The sequence below is a fragment of the Heptranchias perlo genome, chromosome 8 (genome assembly GCF_035084215.1).
Source record: "Heptranchias perlo isolate sHepPer1 chromosome 8, sHepPer1.hap1, whole genome shotgun sequence".
NCBI lineage: Eukaryota > Metazoa > Chordata > Chondrichthyes > Hexanchiformes > Hexanchidae > Heptranchias > Heptranchias perlo.
The window spans coordinates 59,595,325-59,616,976 of NC_090332.1; the positions used below are offsets into that span (position 1 = coordinate 59,595,325).

General features: G+C 39.8%; 1 protein-coding gene and 1 non-coding gene across 2 annotated transcripts in view; both read right to left on the reverse strand.

Annotated features, from left to right (window-relative positions):
• Positions 1-836: 836 nt before the first annotated feature.
• Positions 837-21,652, reverse strand: part of tulp4a (TUB like protein 4a) — a 214,766-nt gene continuing 193,950 nt past the window's right edge. Inside the window, exons 13-14 of the mRNA XM_067989152.1 lie at positions 6,636-9,121; positions 837-1,818 (exon numbers count right to left, since the gene is read on the reverse strand). Of these exons, the coding sequence (XP_067845253.1) occupies positions 1,702-1,818; positions 6,636-9,121 (2,603 nt within the window). The 3' untranslated portion in view covers positions 837-1,701. The remainder of the gene's footprint in view (positions 1,819-6,635; positions 9,122-21,652) is intronic.
• LOC137324874 (U6atac minor spliceosomal RNA) lies at positions 6,180-6,302 on the reverse strand. The gene has a single exon (XR_010963750.1). It is a non-coding gene; the product is annotated as a U6atac minor spliceosomal RNA (small nuclear RNA).

The following is a 21,652-nucleotide window of genomic DNA, read 5'->3' on the forward strand; positions in this document are numbered from 1 at the left end:
AAAAGGATATAGAAGCACTAAGTAGTACAAAAAAGATTTACAAGGATGAAACCAGAACTGAGAGGGTACAACTATCAGCAAAGACTGAACAGGCTGGGACTCTTTTCTCTGGAAAAGAGAAGACTTAGAGGTGAACTGATGGAGGTCTTTAAAATTATGAAGGGGTTTGATAGGGTATACATAGAGAGGCTGTTTCCACTTGTGGAGAGTCCAAAACTAGGGGCCATAGATACTAGATAGTAACTAGTAAATCCAATATGGAATTCAGGTGAAACTTCTTTACTCAGAGATTGGTGAAATTGTGGAACTCGCTACCACATGGAGTGGATGAGGCGAATAGTATAGATGCATTGAACTGGAAGCTAGATGAGTACGAGGGAGAATGGAATAGAAAAAGGATATGTTGATTGGGTGAGATGAAGTAAGGTGGGAGGTAGCTTGTGTGGAGCACAAACACCGGCATAGACCTGTTCCTGTGCTGTAAAATTCTATGTAATTCTATGTACTGTTGCTACTGCATAATTGTTAATGGAAAGTTAAGTTGAATAAGCATAATAAAATGTTTGTTTCTAAATATCCATAAAACCTAGTATTATTCTGTCTTCCCTAGCACGTATGTTTGAATCACAACTCATGATGGTGGCTGCAAGTTATTTTCCAAAATTAAATTTAAATTATTCATGACTTTGCAATGCATTAAATATTAACCACCTTCTAGTGTTTTCCTAACACCCAGAGACAGCAAACACTACAGCTTGTAACAATAACTCCCCCCCCCCACCCCTGCACCACTGTCTAAACCAGACCTCACAAAACAAGCTATGCAACAAAAACATTTATAGAGAAATGCAGTACAGCCTAGCATTCTGTAACAGTACCATGCAAGCTTAGGTGCAGTCGGTTCCCCTACTTTATAGACAGACCCAAAAACGGTGGGTTGCTTATCAATTGGGAAAGCAATCCGCTATTAGGGATACATGTGCACTCAGCCTGTCACTAAAAATAAAAAGTTATTTTGAAAACTTTAAAAGTTGCTGACGAAATGTCAATATGTCCAACTCAGTGACTGTCTTTTGATAATTACCACTAAAATAGCTTAACAAAAACACAAAATATTAATTTTAAAGCAATGAATATTAAAACATACTGCCTCAAAAACACTCAAAGACTTCAGTCTTCTTGTAGTTTTAACTTATAAGCTCCTTAAATTGCTCTTTCCAGTGCTCAACAGTATTGACACAACCTAGCTACCTACTAACACCATATCCAAAAGTCACCTTTTCATTCCCGTGCCAAGAATCCTGTGTATTATTCAAGTATTATTAATGTTATTAAAAACTGCAGAGAAAGCAAGTTTCTGTAACTGTGGCAAGAAAAAAAACACACCATAATATAAGGCAGTCTAGTCAACAGGTAAACTTATTCTACTGGGTTATTCAGATAAGCAACGAGCAGCATGTAACCCGCTGCAAAGGTCTACAGAGCAGCAAGCTCTCTGAACTGCAATCATCCTAGCATGCATCCGAAAAGCATGCTCTTTGCCCTTCCTGTTACTTCAAGACTAAACAGATGAACTGTGATCCTCTAAAGTGAAAGGCAGCACTGTACAGCTACCCTGACCAATTCAGTCACAGTGCACTTAATGTGCATTCCTGGCATCTTTTGCTCCTCAGACCCAGAAAGCACTTTGGTTCTTCCCATTCATTTCAGCCGCTGTGTAACATTTGCCAGTGCAACAGCAAAAGCCTGCACTGCAGAAAAGGGATACTGAAAATCCAGGATGTACGCATTACCATCAATCCTTCCAAACTGCATCACCTACAAAAGAAAATAAATCAAAGGGTATAAGTATGAAAATAAAGCGTTATTGATTTTACTTTAAACAGCACTGGGGGCAGGTCAAAGCGCACTAAATGCGCCATATGTTCAAGAACTGTTTTGAGTTCTGACATATTGTTTGTGTCAGAGTTTTAAAGGGCATTTTCTTAAAAATTGTTTAGATGCACATTTTTGGAGCACGGTATCTTCCCCGTTTTATCATTTAATTGGTCTGTTGATTTTTAAAACTTCAGAAATAAATAATATGAACGCACAGGCCCTGTAACCTGCTCAACAAACAACTTAGAGTATATGCAATCCAAAGGGTACACTCTATGTACAATGAGTTTCAACATTAGGATATATGTATTGTTGGGAGCTGGACTGCGGTACTGATGGAATATCTTTCAGCAATCTCTCATGTAAACTGCAGTGGGTTACTTATTACTAATTTTACTTATTTTAAAGATGATTCCCCTCCACCCCTTTCCTCAAGATTGTTTGCTTTCCAAGTATTCCCCTAGTCTTTAGCCTCTACCAATGGCAATTTTATCTGGGACAATTTGCTTCAATTTCCTTCCTTTCTAGTGGGGAAGTAAACACTCTTCACTCAGCACCTCCCTGAGGCAGCAGTACCAAGATCTTAAAAGAGAGATCTAGAAATTTGTATGTAGAAGTTAATATTCAACTACCCGAAACGTAATGTGAATGACTATTCAATTTATTGTGCCATTTTCATATTACTGTGCAAGACATAATATTAACCATGAACATTGATTTTTCTTTTTTAAAAAAGCTAAATGCAATTATATATTATTAATTTAATCACCAGAATAATAGGTTGGTACAGCCACTTGGTGAAATTCATTACTAACAATTCCAATGCAGTGCCCAGGCAGGATACCTTTAAGTTAATTTAAAACTCTTGAATTGCCCCATTACAATATGATAAGTGAGCAGATGGGATGAAAATAAAAATGAACAATAATGTAATTCATTAGTCAACTTATCAGTAAGCTGGCCATAGCACACTACCTTAAAGACATCTGATTTGGATATTCAGATCCTGCACTACAGCACACTAGTGGCACTGCTGTGACAGCAATACACTTTGAAATATATTTTATGCTATTCAGTTTATCAGAACTGCTGTCTGTTGGCTTAACAATATTTGATCTGAAAATGGTCTTTCACCTGTAAAAATGACATAGGTCCTAAAATCCTCTTGGTGTTATAAAATGTTGCAAAAGTTATTACTTATAATAACTATTACTTATGGTAACCATGGTTACCCTGACTGGTTTTATGCATGGAAAGGGATATCTTGTAAGAGATCGAAACTTGAGGACTACAAAGATAATTGTAACTGTTTAAGTCTGGAATTGTTTTCCTTGATCCAAAGATTAAATTGGTTAGTTTGTTGACTTAATTAGCAGTGCTATTCCTTTTTTTTTGGCAAGGACCAGTTTATTCTATTGTGAAAATTTGTAAGCTTGACACAAAGATTCAAATTCATTTACTTTGTGAACATTCTGAATAATTCACATTGTAGTGCATATCTGTTTTCTATTTTTAATTCAATGAACACATTAGTTACTATTCATAGTACGGTACAGCACAAGAGGCAGCTATTCGGCTCTTTGAAAGAGCTATCCAATTATTCCCATTCCCCTGCTCTTTCCCCATAACCCAGTAAATTTTTTTCCCTTCGAGTATTTATCCAATGCCCTTTTGAAAGTTATTATTGAATCTGTTTCCACCACCCTTTGAGGCAATGCATTTCAGATCATTACAACTCTGTGTTAAAAAAATGTTTCCTCATGTCACCTCTGGCTCTTTTGCCGATCACCTTAAATCTGTGTCATCTGATTACTGACCCTTCTGCCACTGGAAACATATTCTCCTTATTTATTCTATCAAAACCATGATTTTGAACACCTCTATCAAATCTCCCCTCAACCTGCTCTGTTCTAAGGAGAACAACCCCAGCTTCTCCAGTCTCTCCACATAACTGAAGTCCCTCATCCCTGGTACCATTCTAGTAAATCTCTTCTGCACCCTCTCTAAGGCCTTGACATCCTTCCTAAAGTGTGGTGCTCAGAATTCAACACAATACTCAAGCTGAGGCCTAACCAGTGTTTTATAAAGGTTTAGCATAACTTCCTTGCTTTTGTACTCTATGTCCCTATTAATAAAGCCCAGGATCCCATATGCTTTTTTAAAAAAAACAGCCTTCTTAATGTGTCCTGCCACCTTCAAAGATGTGTACACATACAGGTCTCTCTGTTCCTGCACTCCCTTTAAAGTTGTAACACTGTTTATATTGTCTCTCCTCATTCTTCCTACCAAAACGTATCACTTCACAGCGTTAAATTTCATCTGCCACATGTCTGCCCATTTCACCAGTGTCCATGTCCTCCTGAAGTCTGTCACTATCCTGCAAATTGTTTACTACATTTCCAAGTTTAGTGTCATCTGCAAACTTTGAAATTATACCCTGTATACACAAGACCAGGTTATTAATATATATCATATTAACTATGACTTAAATCTCTACATCAGCTAACCAGGTATTACACAAGGGATTAAAATATGGGGGTTTAAAAAAAGCATGAATGCAGTTGTTTCAACCAAACAAGAGGTTTTGAAAATAAGTGAAAATTCACGTAGGAAAAAGAGAGGGTGAATTCTCTGTGCCATAACAAGAACTTTGTTTACCATTTAACAGGTTCTCTCAAACTCAATCAGAAGCTGTTCTTCTGCAGGATAACTGATCCTTTACGGACTATTTCATTGCATTTACGTTTATATTGCACTTCGTCTTTGCATTTATTACAGTTGTTTCACTTATCTGTTCAATTTACCATTGATGAGGTTTATAGTCACTATATTTTCAAAGAACTATTCGGTCGCAAAGACTGAATGCTGTGTAAACAGACATTAAATAGTAAGTGTACACTACTGCACTGTCACATAACCCACATAGAAGTCTGTCATCACTGGTTACCCTGGTTCAAAACTGGTTCAACAAAGCTTGAAAGCAGGTCCCACCCCTTCAGGTGGCAGCATGAATGGAAAGCAATGTTCATAATTCTATTCCCATTCATGTTTCTCGAGGAAAGTGCCCAATAAAATGTCTGTTAAAAATGTGGAAATCATGATGACAAGGGGTGAGCAAGAGACATCAGTAAGCATACAGATATATCCCTTCATAAATATTTAGGTCTACAGGACAATTCAGATTATAATTCTCACTTGAAGAAATGTAATGGCTAACAAACAGAATATCATCAATAGAATCACAACAGGTTTAAAACAACAGATTAACCAAGATGTCACTTTGGGATTGAGGGTGAAGCCAGGGCATAAGTATCAACAACAAGGCCCTTCCAGCATCTGAGAGATTCCAACAAATGACATCTTGGTTAATAATATTTTTCTAAATATGTTATGTTTGATTTATCTAGTCAGATGTGAGGGTTGAAAAATTTGATTTATTTTTAAGGAGATTAATTTTAACAGTTGGATGATTAAGTCATTAATAGGTCTTTCATCTGTATTCTATTTCCCACTGAAAAGTCACATTTTTCCTACCCCATCACACTCATTAGTCAAGGATGCTATATTGCCTGTCAGTTTATTATATGTACTTTATAGGTTTGAGATACCAAAATGTGAACCAAATCTTTCAATTATTAATATTCATAAATATGCAAATTAAATTATAGAATCATGATGAACTAATATAATTTTCCCAAAACTAGTTTGAAAAAAATGCAAGAGATACACTTAGTAATTTTATAAACTTAGCTCTTTATAAATGAATTCACTATTTAAGTTGTAACCAGGTGGCAGAAATTATCTTAGAAGGTGGGGGCCACCAGCTTCTGAAACTTTAACAGTAAAATGACTTTTAGAACCACATAGGCCTATAACATCTATTTTAATTCCTTGAAACTCTTAAATCTTAGGTTCCTAGCAGTGAAATTGTGTTATAAATGATTTCACCTGAGGTAAAGATTACTGCTGAAAATGATTATTTTGACTTGCTCACAAACTGCAGCAATGGAAAAAAAAAGTAACTATCTGGAAAAAGAACCAAGAGGTTGCCAATAGGGTTAGAAAGCATTTTGGAATTTATCTCTTCCACGTCAAGGAGTAGTATATATTCATCAAATTTGGCTCAAGTTGATTTTCTTAAAAAACTTTCTAAAAATTAAAGAATTATGATTAACATCCTTTCATTTTGCACTGTATGTGTTTTTATCAAGTGCCAGCACCATAAGAACATAAGAAATAGGAGTAGTCCGTACAGCCCCTTGAGCATGCTCCGCCATTCAATAAGATCATGGCTGAACTTCAACCATAGTTAGATGTCACTAAGTAGATGGCAATGCCATAATCATTTGTGTGTTGTAAGGCCACAAGGGGCCCTTCCATTCTTATCAAGGGGAGTGCTAACCTCCTCTCCTTTCATACAATACTCATTAATCATTAGGGATACAAAATGGGACGGTACTGAGTCTGGCCATGCAGGGAAATTTAATTGTTAAATACCGTTCATTTTGAAGCATCCTTACATTAAGGAATATATCTCTACAAATACTGCTTACACTTTTAACTCTTAGTATCTTGTTCAAGCCAGCAACCTCTCATGACATCATGAGCACCAAGCCAATATTCTCATGGGTGTCATGAGCACCAATCATTTTAAACAAAAATATCCAAAAAAAAAATCAACAAATGAACAGACCACAAAGAATGTTGATTATGATGTTTTGTAGCTATTTGATTTTATACACACTATTTTACAATACCTGTCGCCCTTCCAGCTCAATTTGGAAGTTTTTTGCTGACTCTTGTGTCACTCTGCCTCCAAAGTCCAATTGATATACTTGCGTTGCCTCATTCCATAGTGGCTGCTTGTTAGCCATTACATACACAAACCCTTGATTCCCCAACTTCCCGTCCTCTTTTTCATTTGCTCTTCGACATTTCAGCTCATCAGTTTCATTTGCTGTCCTTAGGTTCCTCTTAGTTTTCCAAACCTTTTTGGTGCTCTGGCTTTGATTCATTAACTCGTCTCCACTAATGAATAACTCTGGCTCACTTTCTGAACTGTCTTGAAACTCACTCATTTTATTCAGCTTTTTGGATTTGATCTGATCCTTTTGGCTTTTGATTTTTTTCTTTTCTCTTCCTAGTCTAGGGCTAGAAATTAGAGAATTGAAGTCTGTGAGTGCCTTTGCCTCTTTTTTCATCTTCCCTTCAGTTACTGCTTGCATATTTCCCTCCTCTGGCCTGCTGTCTAACCGTTTACGGCTTTTTTTGTTGCATTTATCAGTTCTCTGGGGCACAGGAGACTCTGTCAGAGAGAGAACCTCTTGGAAGTTGTCTGCTGTTTCCACAATCACCTCAGTTCCTGTGTGATTTTGAAGCTCTGCTGGAGATGGAGGCATTCCAGGTTTCTCAATAAGTAAATGCGGCTTTGAGCTCAAAGTTCCTTGTGAACTATGCATTGGAGAACAAGCACTGTAGGCATTCCATTGGTGCAATGTAATCTGTGGAAGCTGTAAACTAGAAAATGTGTTATTAGTTGGATACATTGGTGGCAATGGGCAGCAGGTAAGGTTAGCTGGATAACCAGATTGGACAACTACAGAAGGGTCTTGCTGTGGGTATGGTGGTGGGCCTATAGCTTCTGAAGGAGGAAATGAAGTCTGTAAGGCTGCAATAGGAGATGCACTGTAACTTACAGGATATGGTAAAGTGAGGCCATAGTTTGATTGGAAAGTGACTGTTGGACTGGTTGGAGATTTAATAGGAATGAATGGTACACGAGACATCTCCACATGTGATTGCTCCAGGATGAGAAGTGGTGGTTTATGATTTCCTGTTGCAGAAATCTGAGTTGGCCTTTCTTGTGGGATCCAAATCTCCTCACTCCCTGTTGGGTCCCATTGATATGGAGGTGGCCGCTTCACACTCATGTTGATTTCATTATTTAATGCAATATGTCTAACGGATTTCTCAATTTGGCAATGCTGCAAAACAGACTCATCCTCAGTGAAAGCATTATTAATATATTCAGTCCTATCTTGACAGTTATCTGGGGGACTCAGCAGATTATAAGATGACTGAGAAGAGAGGGGTGATGTACTAGTTGAGTGGACAATTACAGTGCTGTGCTGAGAGCCAGTTCCAGTAGGTAGCTCCGGTCTAATATTGTTACCATTGTTACTTCCATTGCTGATGCACTGACTGCAGGTATAGAGAGCAGGAGGAGATCTGAGGGAGGTTTGCTGGTACTGTGCAGACACAGAGTTGTTTTTCGGTTTGTGACCATGTTGAACAACTCTTTGGGAGTCTAGCAGTTGAGACACCTTCGCTGTGGCATCTTTACTATCTCTTCGCAATGGTACTTGTATAGTGTTACTGTCAATACGCTGACTTCTATTAGTTGCATCAGGATAAGGTGGTGGATCCCCATTAGGAATAACACAGTGAGCAACATTTAGCCTATTCAGTGTACCATATACCTGTTGTACTTTCTTAGCATCTGCTGAAGGCAAGCGTAATGATGACTGCCCTGGGCCTGGAAGTGTATACATATTTTGGTTGCTCAATATTCTCATGCGAGGTCTGCACACTTCTTCTACATTCCCACTGCTGTCAAATGTTGTGATTCTTTCATAACCTAGAGGGGTTTGAAAATGTCCAGTAGGAAAGAGGGAGAAATCTGCTTTTTTCAGACAAATGTCCACTGGTGAAGCAGTGGCAGAGGTGGCTGCAGGAGCCATCGTAGTCCCTGGATATGGAGGAGGTGGATGTGCATTTATTTTAGCTAACTGCACTTCGGGAGTTGTACAGAATACCACCGCATCGCCTTCAGCCAACTGTGGCACTGTTCTTAATGGTTTGATTTTTTGAGAGTGCTCAGGCTCCCTTTCGACATGCTCCACAGCAGGAATCTGCATCATCCCAGAGATCTGTGGTGATGGTTGCTGTACTCCACCAGTCATACGGCCAGTTTCCATACTTCCAAAGATTGCCTGTCCTGGATTAGAAAACCTATTAGGAATTGCATACTGGTTGGAGTTGTCCAAAGTGTGTTCCACTGCTCCTGTAACAGCTGTTTGATTAGTTAAAACATCAAGCTGCACATTCTGATTGGCTAGTAAAGACTGGACAAGTCCAATACTCTGGGTAGGGGACATTGCTTGAGCAGAACTATGGATTGGTGCAATGGGAATGTTAACAGTGCAAGGAGGGTTGTTTTCTGGAGCTCCAGATGTTCCGGTTACTGTGGGGGGAGAGGGGGAAGAGAGAAGGAGAAAGAAAAAAGTTCTTAAAAACAAACAAAATACTTGGCATATCCACAAAATAAAGCACAAGTGTCATTTTTACTTCAGTTGTGTTGTGTGCAACAGCTACTTTGCACAGTTAGCTATTTTGAGAAGAAGAAGAAACTTTTTTAGTTTGCCTACATAACAGTGACTATACTTCAAAACTAATTCATTGTCCTGAGGATGTGGAAGGCACTATATAAATGCGTTCTTCTCTTCTTGCATAAAAAGCTGTTAATTTTTTGTTCCTGCAAGACTGATTATATAAATGAAGTCCATAATGCAACAAATGATTGCAACTCAACTTTTAATGTACCAGAGGAAAGGAATTTTTTGGGCACAGCTTTGAAGATGAAAGGTAAAATGGAACCATTTCAGCTTCAAAAAGCTTACAGTAGACCTGTACAATTTGTGTGAACAACTTTGTTTACTTTGACACTGTAAATGTCCATAAAGCATAATATATAGAGTAAAAATGGTTGTTAAATATGCAAATGATTCAAAAGCTTTAACAGGATTATACCCTTGTAATTAGTGCACTGTACAGATTCTTAAGTGTTTTTCTTCACAAAGTTCAAAAGAAAAAACCCTGCATAAAATATTGTTTTGTAAAAATGTCCAGTAATAGCCAGAACAGAAATGTTAAACAGTAGCTGCTACACATGTGCATTGCTTTCTACTTTATTGTTCTGGTTTCTGGACCCACTCGATATGTTTCCCACAGCTTTCAACAATAAATGGAATGAGTTCAGAACATCCTCAGCTGACCAAAACCATGTTGAAAACATAAAATACTTATTCTTGTGCAGTTTGAAAATTTCCTTGTCTTTTTCATATCATGCCCTATTCTCCAACATGTGGCCTGCCCTTTTATAATTCAATCTGTCCTACAATCATTAACCTGCAAAATGTAATATTTATGTTCAGTGAAAACTGGAATCTGCCTTCATTGATTACATACTGTACATCAAAATAAAATTAAAATACAATATTTTGGACTTTTCATACATACATGAGGTGCGGTGCTGAGCAGCCCTGGTTTGATGCACCATTTAAACATAGAATCATAGAAGTTACAACATGGAAACAGGCCCTTCGGCCCAACATGTCCATGTCGCCCAGTTTATACCACTAAGCTAGTCCCAATTGCCTGCACTTGGCCCATATCCCTCTATACCCATCTTACCCATGTAACTGTCCAAATGCTTTTTAAAAGACAAAATTGTACCCGCCTCTACTACTGCCTCTGGCAGCTCATTCCAGACACTCACCACCCTTTGAGTGAAAAAATTGCCCCTCTGGACCCTTTTGTATCTCTCCCCTCTCACCTTAATCTATGCCCCCTCGTTATAGACTCCCCTACCTTTGGGAAAAGATTTTGACTATCTACCTTATCTATGCCCCTCATTATTTTATAGACTTCTATAAGATCACCCCTAAACCTCCTACTCTCCAGGGAAAAAAGTCCCAGTCGATCTAACCTCTCCCTATAAGTCAAACCATCAAGTCCCGGTAGCATCCTAGTAAATCTTTTCTGCACTCTTTCTAGTTTAATAATATCCTTTCTATAATAGGGTGACCAGAACTGTACACAGTATTCCAAGTGTGGCCGTACTAATGTCTTGTACAACTTCAACAAGACATCCCAACTCCTGTATTCAATGTTCTGACCAATGAAACCAAGCATGCTGAATGCCTTCTTCACCACCCTATCCACCTGTGACTCCACTTTCAAGGAGCAATGAACCTGTACTCCTAGATCTCTTTGTTCTATAACTCTCCCCAACGCCCTACCATTAACGGAGTAGGTCCTGGCCCGATTCGATCTACCAAAATGCATCACCTCACATTTATCTAAATTAAACTCCATCTGCCATTCATCGGTCCACTGGCCCAATTTATCAAGATCCCGTTGCAATCCTAGATAACCTTCTTCACTGTCCACAATGCCACCAATCTTGGTGTCATCTGCAAACTTACTAACCATGCCTCCTAAATTCTCATCCAAATCATTAATATAAATAACAAATAACAGCGGATCCAGCACCAATCCCTGAGGCACACCGCTGGACACAGGCCTCCAGTTTGAAAAACAACCCTCCACAACCACCCTCTGTCTTCTGTCGTCAAGCCAATTTTGTATCCAATTGGCTACCTCACCTTGGATTCCGTGAGATATAACCTTATGTAACAACCTACCATGCGGTACCTTGTCAAAGGCTTTGCTAAAGTCCATGTAGACCACGTCTACTGCACAGCCCTCATCTATCTTCTTGGTTACCCCTTCAAAAAACTCAATCAAATTCGTGAGACATGATTTTCCTCTCACAAAACCATGCTGACTGTTCCTAATCAGTCCCTGCCTCTCCAAATGCCTGTAGATCCTGTCCCTCAGAATACCCTCTAACAACTTACCCACTACAGATGTTAGGCTCACCGGTCTGTAGTTCCCAGGCTTTTCCCTGCCGCCCTTCTTAAACAAAGGCACAACATTTGCTACCCTCCAATCTTCAGGCACCTCACCTGTAGCTGTCGATGATTCAAATATCTCTGCTAGTGGACCCGCAATTTCCTCCCTAACCTCCTGGGATACATTTCATCAGGTCCCGGAGATTTATCTACCTTGATGCGCGTTAAGACTTCCAGCACCTCCCTCTCTGTAATATGTACACTCCTCAAGACATCACTATTTATTTCCCCAAGTTCCCTAACATCCATGCCTTTCTCAACCGTAAATACCAATGTGAAATATTCATTCAGGATCTCACCCATCTCTTGTGGTTCCGCACATAGATGACCTTGTTGATCCTTAAGAGGCCCTACTCTCTCCCTAGTTACTCTTTTGCCCTTTATGTATTTGTAGAAGCTCTTTGGATTCTCCTTTGCCTTATCTGCCAAAGCAATCTCATGTCCCCTTTTTGCCCTCCTGATTTCTCTCTTAACTCTACTCCGGCAATCTCTATACTCTTCAAGGGATCCACTTGATCCCAGCTGCCTATGCATGTCATATGCCTCCTTCTTTTTGACTAGGGCCTCAATCTCCCGAGTCATCCAAGGTTCCCTACTTCTACCAGCCTTGCCCTTCACTTTATAAGGAATGTGCTTACCCTGAACCCTGGTTAACACACTTTTGAAAGCCTCCCACTTACCAGACGTCCCTTTGCCTGCCAACAGACTCTCCCAATCAACTTCTGAAAGTTCCTGTCTAATACCATCAAAATTGGCCTTTCCCCAATTTAGAATTTTAACTTTTGGGCCAGACCTATCATTCTCCATAGCTATCTTAAAACTAATGGAATTATGATCACTGGTCCCAAAGTGATCCCTCACTAACACTTCTGTCACCTGCCCTTCCTTATTTCCCAAGAGGAGGTCAAGTTTTGCCCCCTCTCTAGTCGGGCCATCCACATACTGAATGAGAAATTCCTCCTGAATACACTCAACAAATTTCTCTCCATCCAAGCCCCCAATGCTATGGCTGTCCCAGTCAATGTTGGGAAAGTTAAAGTCCCCTACTATTACCACCCTATTTTTCTTGCAGCTGTCTGTAATCTCCTTACATATTTGCTCCTCAATTTCCCGTTGACTATTTGGGGGTCTGTAGTACAATCCTATCAAAGTGATCTCTCCCTTCTTATTTTTCAGTTCTACCCATATAGACTCAGTGGGCGAACCCACGGATATATCCGCTCTCACTACTGCCGTGATGTTCTCCCTAATCAAGAACGCAACTCCTCCTCCTCTCTTACCTCCTGCTCTATCTTTCCTGTAGCATCTGTACCCTGGAACATTGAGCTGCCAGTCCTGCCCCTCCCTTAGCCATGTTTCAGTAATAGCTATAACATCCCAGTCCCATGTACCCATCCATGCCCTGAGTTCATCTGCCTTGCCCATCAGACTTCTTGCATTGAAATAAATGCAGTTTAATCTGGACTTCCCTTGGTCTTTGCCCTACTTTCTCAGACCATCTGTCCGGTCATGTTCTGTACACTCTCCCTTACTGCCTTTTGTTTCTGTCACCACTTTATTTCCCACTGACTTCCTGCATCGGTTCCCATCCCCCTGCCACATTAGTTTAAACCCTCCCCAACAGCACTAGCAAACACTCCCCCTAGGACATTGGTTCCAGTCCTGCCCAGATGCAGACCATCCAATTTGTACTGGTCCCACCTCCCCCAGAACCGGTTCCAATGGCCCAGGAATTTGAATCCCTCCCTCTTGCACCATCTCTCAAGCCACGTATTCATCCTAGCTATCCTGTCATTCCTACTCTGACTAGCCCGTGGCACTGGTAGCAATCCTGAGATTACTACCTTTGAGGTCCTACTCTTTAGTTTAACTCCTAACTCCCTAAATTCAACTTGTAGGACCTCATCCTGTTTTTTTACCTATATCGTTGGTGCCTATATGCATACACATGTAGTCCTGAATGCACATTGTATGTATAACAAAGTTGTAAAGTGTGTTATTTTTGATCAAGTTCAAGAGTTGTATAAAAAGGGATTTCCTACTTTAATTTCCCATTTTAATTCTTTGAATGATGTATATCCTCCACACTGTAGGAGTAGAATTTAGCTTGACTGGTTCTGGAAAAACCATATGCTAGTGCAGACAAAATAACATCACCACGTTATAGTTTGGCAATAGTTCATGTGGTTCCTTATCCCCACAATGAATGAGGCCGCAGTAACTGCACTATTATACCAGTCCGTTTTGACCCGAAACTATTTGGCATAATAGGAGCATACCAAAGTAGTACAGTTTAAGAGGATCGGTACCCTGAAGAGGAGCCAAACCACCAGCTGCCAGGACACATCTGCCAAAGATATCAAATGCAGCAGTCAAATCCAGGCAGTAATACTTATGCAGTCATTATTCCATTTGGCAGCTCTGCAATCAGATATTGATTAGAAGATACCCAGGATCCAACCACAAAGCACCTTTCCTGTGCTTTTTCTCCTGCAAGATAGTACAGTGCACAATGCACTCAACCACCAGTGACTTAATCACCAATCTAACTGGGATATTTATAACACAGTGAACAAATAACTTAAGATCTCCAAAACTGCTTCAAGAGAGATGCATAAAAACCTGAGGCTCTACAAGCATTTATACAGTGGAAGTGATATATTTACCTCCAAGTGGTGTGGCAGCAGATAAATGGCAGGACAATTTTGTGGTCAAAATAAAACTGAGAAGCATCTATTGATAGGAACATGGGATGAGTCCCAAAGACCGTCTGCACAGCACGTTAAATCAAATAAGACTTATCTACAATAACGGCTAGCAGTTCCTTAAACTCTGCAAGCCAAAACTGAAGATAACAACAACGAAGATTTCAACAAGAAATGTAAAATCATTCCATCGGAAAGGTTCAAATTAATCTATGAAAAATCTCCAACTTATTTGGGAAGCAGTGATTCCTATTTGAGCCCAATGTCAAATGATGTGCATAAAATGGGACACCAACAAATGCTCCACCAATGAATCAAGTCTCACGTAAATGGATCATGAAAAATCTGAAATAGCCACAATATGAACTCAAATAGAACAGGGTTTTAAATCAACTTCAAGCGAGTGCTGAAGGTGATCCAGAGTGTGAGTGACAGTACATGAGACAGGACCAACTGACTATAGAACACCTTAGTGCAAACATTCTCCACTTTGCGTTTTAAGTTGTATAAGTATAAATCCAATTAGATTCTCTGAGAACTAATCAAGGTGTCCGCCACCAACAGTGTTCTAACGGCCATTAGTTTTTCAATAGCCAGGCCTGTCGATCGAAACGTTTCTAGGTTCGGAGGTAATATTACATCTAAGGTGAGGAGATCTCTCTAGCAGGGCGGTGGGATCCTGTCCAAGAACCATGATTTGTAATCAGATATTAAGATTAAATTTTTATCCTTCCTGCTTGCATTACACGTGGGATCAGGGTAATCTTAGGAAATACATACAAAAAGCTACTTGTCTAGGAAAAGGAAAGTGATCTCTGTCCTTCAACAGAAATATAGGAGCTGGGGTTTTTGTCCAGGGAAATCTCAAATCTTGAAAATTTATTCTACCACCCATGGGTGAGCATAGCTCATGAGACAAGTGCGTCTGCTCAACAGTCTGTAATAAATTCTGGAAAATCTCCATGGCCAGCTTCACCACCCTTAATTTCAATTGGTTGATATACCATGTAGCCTTTTGTTGCTTATTTGCCCAATTCCAGGTCCAATCCTGACAGGGGCACATCCATCACCCTAGTGGACTCAGAGGGGAAAAAGAGGTAGTAATTAGCTAGTCTCCAGCAAAATACCGTTCTCTTGTGATCACCATGTAAGATGCAGTATGAAGGTTTGGCCAATCTTTGCTGGCAGACGCAGCGATGCTCTCTGGAGAGACCACTGGCTGAGTAGGTTCAGCTGAAACGGCCTCAAATAAATAGATGTTGCAAATATGGCTGCTGCCAACAGACTGAGTAGTCACAGATAGTTTTTCACTGCAATCCATGATCCCACTTGGTTGTGAACAGGGTGATATCAAGTCCTTGAGTACAGTGAACCCATCCAGAGGTAGTAAGACTTTCCTTTCTGCTGGAAAATTAGGAATAAATGTCAAGAACACTAGACTACATGGACTGTAAATAAGACTTCTCATAATAGACTATGATGGCTAGCTCATGAACTGTACTGAGCGACCAGATTCCAGACAAGGGCTCTGACGAGCAAACCATCCAGTGGGTAAATATGGAAATGCTGCAGCCTGGTGAACTTCAACTACAGGCAGGCATTTTGTAAAAACCTTGTGTGCCGAGGAGGGTTTCTTGTCCTGATAGTTTGTCAGCTTTGACCGTTGAAGTTTAACATTTCAATAACACTCCTGTATGGCAATATGGAGGTTGGAACCTTTTAGATCTACGGCAGACAACTGGTCCCTTTGATATAATGCTTGAGTAATTTGAAGTAGTGAGACCACCTTGAGGAAACTGTTTAAAGCCTAATACTCAGCAGAGTCCCATGTCTTTTCTGAGGGACTACAAAATAGCTAGAGTAGAAGCTTATTTTCTTTTGCTTGGGTTAAACTTTTTGAATTGTCTGAAGCCAACAACTTGTCAATCTCAACAGATAATAATGCAGGTCGGCTTCTCCTCAGAATTCTAGAGGCATGCTTGTAAAGTCTAGGGGCTAGCCCTCTGTGACAATCTCTACAAATCAAGCATCAATAGCAACTCTTCCCCAATTCGCCTCAAACTTCCGTAGGCGGAACCTCAACAAGGTTTCAGGTGGATGGGGGTGACCAGTGAGTCACTATTGTGAGGTTTGGGAAGAGCTATGGTACGAGTCTCTTAGCATGGATCCTGCCCTGGATCCATTGAAAAACATGGCTGATGCTACAAAAGGGCTGTTGCTGTACGGATTCTGTTGCAGCTTGTTTGTTGAGTAAGGAGAGCTCTTGGTAAGTACCGCGTTTCAGAGACACTGCCAATATTGTTGTAAGTTCTGCTGATGCTTACTAACTTCTAAGAGTTTCTTGACCTGTGCGTGAAAAATACTCTTCCCATCAGAGGATAGTTGCAGCTGGAACTCCCACGGTAGATGTAGCCACGCCATTCTACAAGGCAAAATGCCAAAAGGCATTCATCTTGCCCCCAAATCCAAGGCAGCTATGACTTGGCAGTCTGCATTTTACCTTTGATGTGGAGCTGAATGCAAAGGGAACTACGATCCATTATAATGGCTGCCTATAATTGTATGGCTTAGGTGCACAAACTCTACCCGGGCAGCTCAGTGGCCATCCTAATCTGATTAAATACTTGCAAGTAGATTTGTCAACTGACCGAGTTATGAGAAAATAGGGAGATATCCATGTTTTACGCTTCATGATTTCCTATAGCTAGGATAAATAATTTTTTAAAAAAGCTTCAGCCAGCTTTACCTCTATAACCTCATGGTTACTGTGGCAGTGTTGACCAATACAAATAAACCAGATATATCAGCATATTCAATGAGGGATAGCTGTCCTAGATGGTCTCTCTTCATTTGTATTTATGCCTTTTCTCAGAAATTATGTCAAAAACAAAGTTCTTTGGTGGCTGGAGTGTGATGTTTACATATTCCCAACTATCTGGTTTGGAAATGGAATACACTTGAGCAAACAATGACAATCTAATATAAACTAACAAGAGATGTAGTATGATACAGAACAAAACCTTTTAGCTGAGGAAAAATTAATTGGTGCAATGGTGCAGGTCCTTCAATTTATACAACACAGGAGTAGGAGACAACATCCAGCAGTGCATATCTACAATGTCATGTTTCCCGTCTATGCTAAGCATGCAATTTTTTCAGAACTAACTGAGCTAGGCTTTACTCCCACTATGTGTAGAGGATGCTTAAGTGAAGCCAAAATGTCATATCACACTGACTACTGGAGTGTTATATTCACAAAATGGTTCACATTTGATATATTTATGTTTGTCACATAGTCACTGTGCTGTGTGGGATGCAAATATATCTCAACGGCAGCTCAGTATAAGAAGCCACAAGCAGAACAGGGCAGCAAAAGAGTCATAAAAAAGCAGGGAAGTGAAGAAAGACAAATAAAATGACAGGTGTGGAGTACTGTGGAGAAAATGTAGGAGCAAAATGAGTAACGTGAGCAGGAGAAAGGAGCTAGTTCAAAAGGAAGAAGCCATAGGAGGAAGAAAGATAGGCCTGATTTTATTCTGTTTTGGTCAGTGGAGGAATAGATTGCTGATCTCAGACTATATCTATTGTATATTGGCAGCTCTGTAAAACTGATCACATCCCTGCTATGGAATTGCTGCTGAGCCCACAATTATTTTATTAGCTTGTCACATGTTGTTTGAAATTGGGCTTAGAGAGCTATAAGAGCTGAAAAGGATGGTTGCAACATCAATCTCTCCATAATCATATAAAAGTAAATATAATTCCAGTTAGCCAAGGTAGTTCTTACTACATAAACAACAGAACTTAGTCTAATGTGCATGTGCACAACACTGTAATTTCAAATTCAGCAACCTGCATAAAGTAGCTTCAAATCATCTACAAGTAGTACCCTTCAATGAGATAGCAGTTTGCTTCAAACTGTGGAAGCTTCCTTAAGAGGGGGGCGGGGCAGAACTTTAGTCCCAGTGGTCAGAACTAAATTTTAAGCCAGGACACAAGAGATGAAAGGAGAGTATGCCAACCAACTGCTCCACTGAATCCCTTAAGATATGACCCTTTTAGTCTTACATATGTAACTCCTCCCCTATTGTCTTTTGGAGCACCACATATCCAGCAAAACATAGAAGGAAGAGTAAACAGTCATACACAATGAGGATTAATTTACTGAATTAAACACAAATTCAAAAGAATAAACATCAGAGAGGGGGAAGCAAGGTTGGGAGTTTGGTATTTGAAAGAAACAAACAAGTTTCAAAGAATGTGAAATACCACACCAAAAATAAGTGTTGTAAGACTATTTATCATACACAAGGTCTTTAACATTTTTTGAATGAAATGCGAACTACATGTACACATGAATAAGCCATTGTCCAAAAGATGGAGAAAAACTAAACACTGGAACACTGAATTCAAAGTTCAGATAGTATCATAAAAAAAGTGAGTCCGTTAACAGAATGTGTAGTCTCAGTTCTGAAAGGTGGCCAACATATCCATTTTAAGATAACAAAATGAAGAATCTACTCATATGAATGGACAGTGGCCCTTGTGTCAGATGTCTGCTAGATGTTGTACAGATTAAGCGCCAGATCTGAAGTGCATGTCGACACAGAGAGCAGGGCCAAATCATCACTTGTTGACGTGCTCCACAGAAGTATCATTCATCTATAGATTTACTACTTGATTGGGTATCTGCACCTGAAAACATTGAAGCTCCAGCCACACAACACTCAGTGCCAATTTGCTTACATGCTCACTTAACTGTGGTTGGATCCACACACTAGCTCCTTGATGAGCGCCACAACTGCTCAGGGAAATATCAATCATCAAAGTGAGACACTGTGGTGGCATCTACAATTTTAATTTACATGTATATTCTCCCCACTTGGCACAACTACTGTAAGATAACTTCTAACTTTTCAGCAATTTTTATCTTTTGGGAAATTAAAGAGTGCTTTACAGATAATCGAGTTCAAAGGTTCAACTGTAACTGCCTAATGAATAGTTTAACATCAAGAACCATGAATATGGACATCATCAATCCCAAAGCCTAGTTGCATTTGCTGAAATTCAGACCCATTGCCATAATAAAGCTGAATGATTCTGAAACAAGAACTTTCCTTCCAGTTGGAAAAGTTTAAAGACGTCTCTATCTCTATATGTGTCAAGTGCTATAGGAATTAGGTTGCTAGTTCTAGTAATTCAGCAAAGGAAGTTCACCTCAGCCAGTATAGTGAAGGAAAATTACCTAGGTCATTATTGTGTATGTACGGCAAAAGGAGGCAAAGAACAATTGCCTGTACAACAGTCCAACATTTAAGGAGCTCAATATGGGATCACCAGCAGACTTTCAGATCTGTGAAATCGTCACCAAAATACTCAAGGGATAAAATAGGTTGAGCCCCCCAATTACTTACACTCATCTTAGTGTAAACACATTTTATATGAACATAAGAACGTAAGAAATAGGAGCAGGAGTAGGCCAAACCGCCCCTCGAGCCTGCTCCGCCATTCAATAAGATAATGGCTGATTTTCGACCTCAACTCCATTTTCCCGCCCGATCCCCATATCCCTTGATTCCCTTATTAAGTCCAAAAATTTATCGATCTCAGTCTTGAATACATTCCACAACTGAGCATCCACAGCCCTCTGGGGTAGAGAATTCCATATAATCATGACCCTCTGAGTGAAGAAATTCCTCCCCATCTCAGTCCTAAATGTCCCATCCCTTATCCTGAGACTATGTCCCCTAGTTCTAGACTCTCCAGCCAGGGGAAACATCCTCTCAGCATCTAACCTGTCAAGCCCTCTTAGAATCTTATGTTTCAATGAGATCACCTCTCATTCTTCTAATCTCCAGAGAATATAGACCCATTCTACTTAATCTCTCCTCTTGGCCAAACCTCTCATCCCAGGAATCAATCTAGTGAACTTTCGTTGCGGTGCCTCTAAGGCAAGTATATCCTTCCTTAGATAAGACGACCAAAACTGTACACAGGTGTGGTCTCACCAAAGCCCTGTATAATTGCAGCAAGAGTTCCTTACTCTTGTACTCCAACCCCCTTCCAATAAAGGCTAACATACCATTAGCCCTCCTAATTGTTTGCTGTACCTGCATGTTAACTTTCTGTGTTTCATGTACAAGGACACCTAAATCCCTCTGAACAGCAACATTTAATAGTTTGTCACCATTTAAAAAATATTTTGTTTTTCTATTTTTCTTACCAAATCAAATAACCTCACATTTCCCCACATTATACTCCACCTGCCACCTTCTTGCTCACTCACTTAACCTGTCGCTATCCCTTTGCAGACTCATTGTGTCCTCCCCACAGCTTATGCTCCCACCTAGCTTTGTATCGCCAGCAAACTTGAATACATTACACTCGGTCCCTTCATCTAAATCATTAACATAGATTGTAAATAGCTGAGACCCAAGCACCGATCCCTGCGGCACCCTACTAGTTACAACCTACCAACTCGAAAATGACCTGTTCATTCCTAATCTCTATTTTCTGTCCGATAACCAATCCTCAATCCATGCTAATATATTACCTCCAATCCCATGAGTCTTAATCTTGTGTAACAACCTCTTATGAGGCACCTTATCGAATGCCTTTTGAAAATCCAAATATAATACATCCACTCGTTCCTCCTCATCTACCCTGCTAGTTACATCCTCAAAAAACTAATAGATTTGTCAAACATGATTTCCCTTTCATAAAACAGTGTTGACTCTGCCTAATAATATGATTTTCTAAGCGCCCTGTTACTACGTCCCTAATAACAGATTCTAGCATTTCCCCTACTACTGATGTCAGGCTAACTAGCCTATAGCTCCCTGTTTTCTCTCTCCCTCCTTTCTTGAATAGTGTGGTTACATTTGCTACCTTCCATTCCACGGGGACTGTTCTAGAATCTAGGGAATTCTAGAAGATTGAAACCAATGCATCCACCTCTTTTAAAACCCTAGGATGTAGGCCATCAGGTCCAGAGGATTTGTCGGCTTTTGTCCCGTTAATTTTTCTAAAATTTTTTCTTTACTAATCTTAATTATTTTAAGTTCCTCCCTCTCATTAGACCCTTGGTTCCCCACTATTTCAGGTACTTTTTTTGTGACTTCTACTGTGAAGACAGATATAAAATATTTGTTTAGCGTCTCTGCCATTTCCTTATTCCCCATTATAATTTCTCCTGTCTCTGCCTCTAAGTGACCCACGTTTACTTACATTTGCTATGTACTTGTAGTAGCTCTTACAATCTGTTTTTATATTTCTTGCAGTTTATTTTCATTCAATTTTCTCCCTCTATCAATT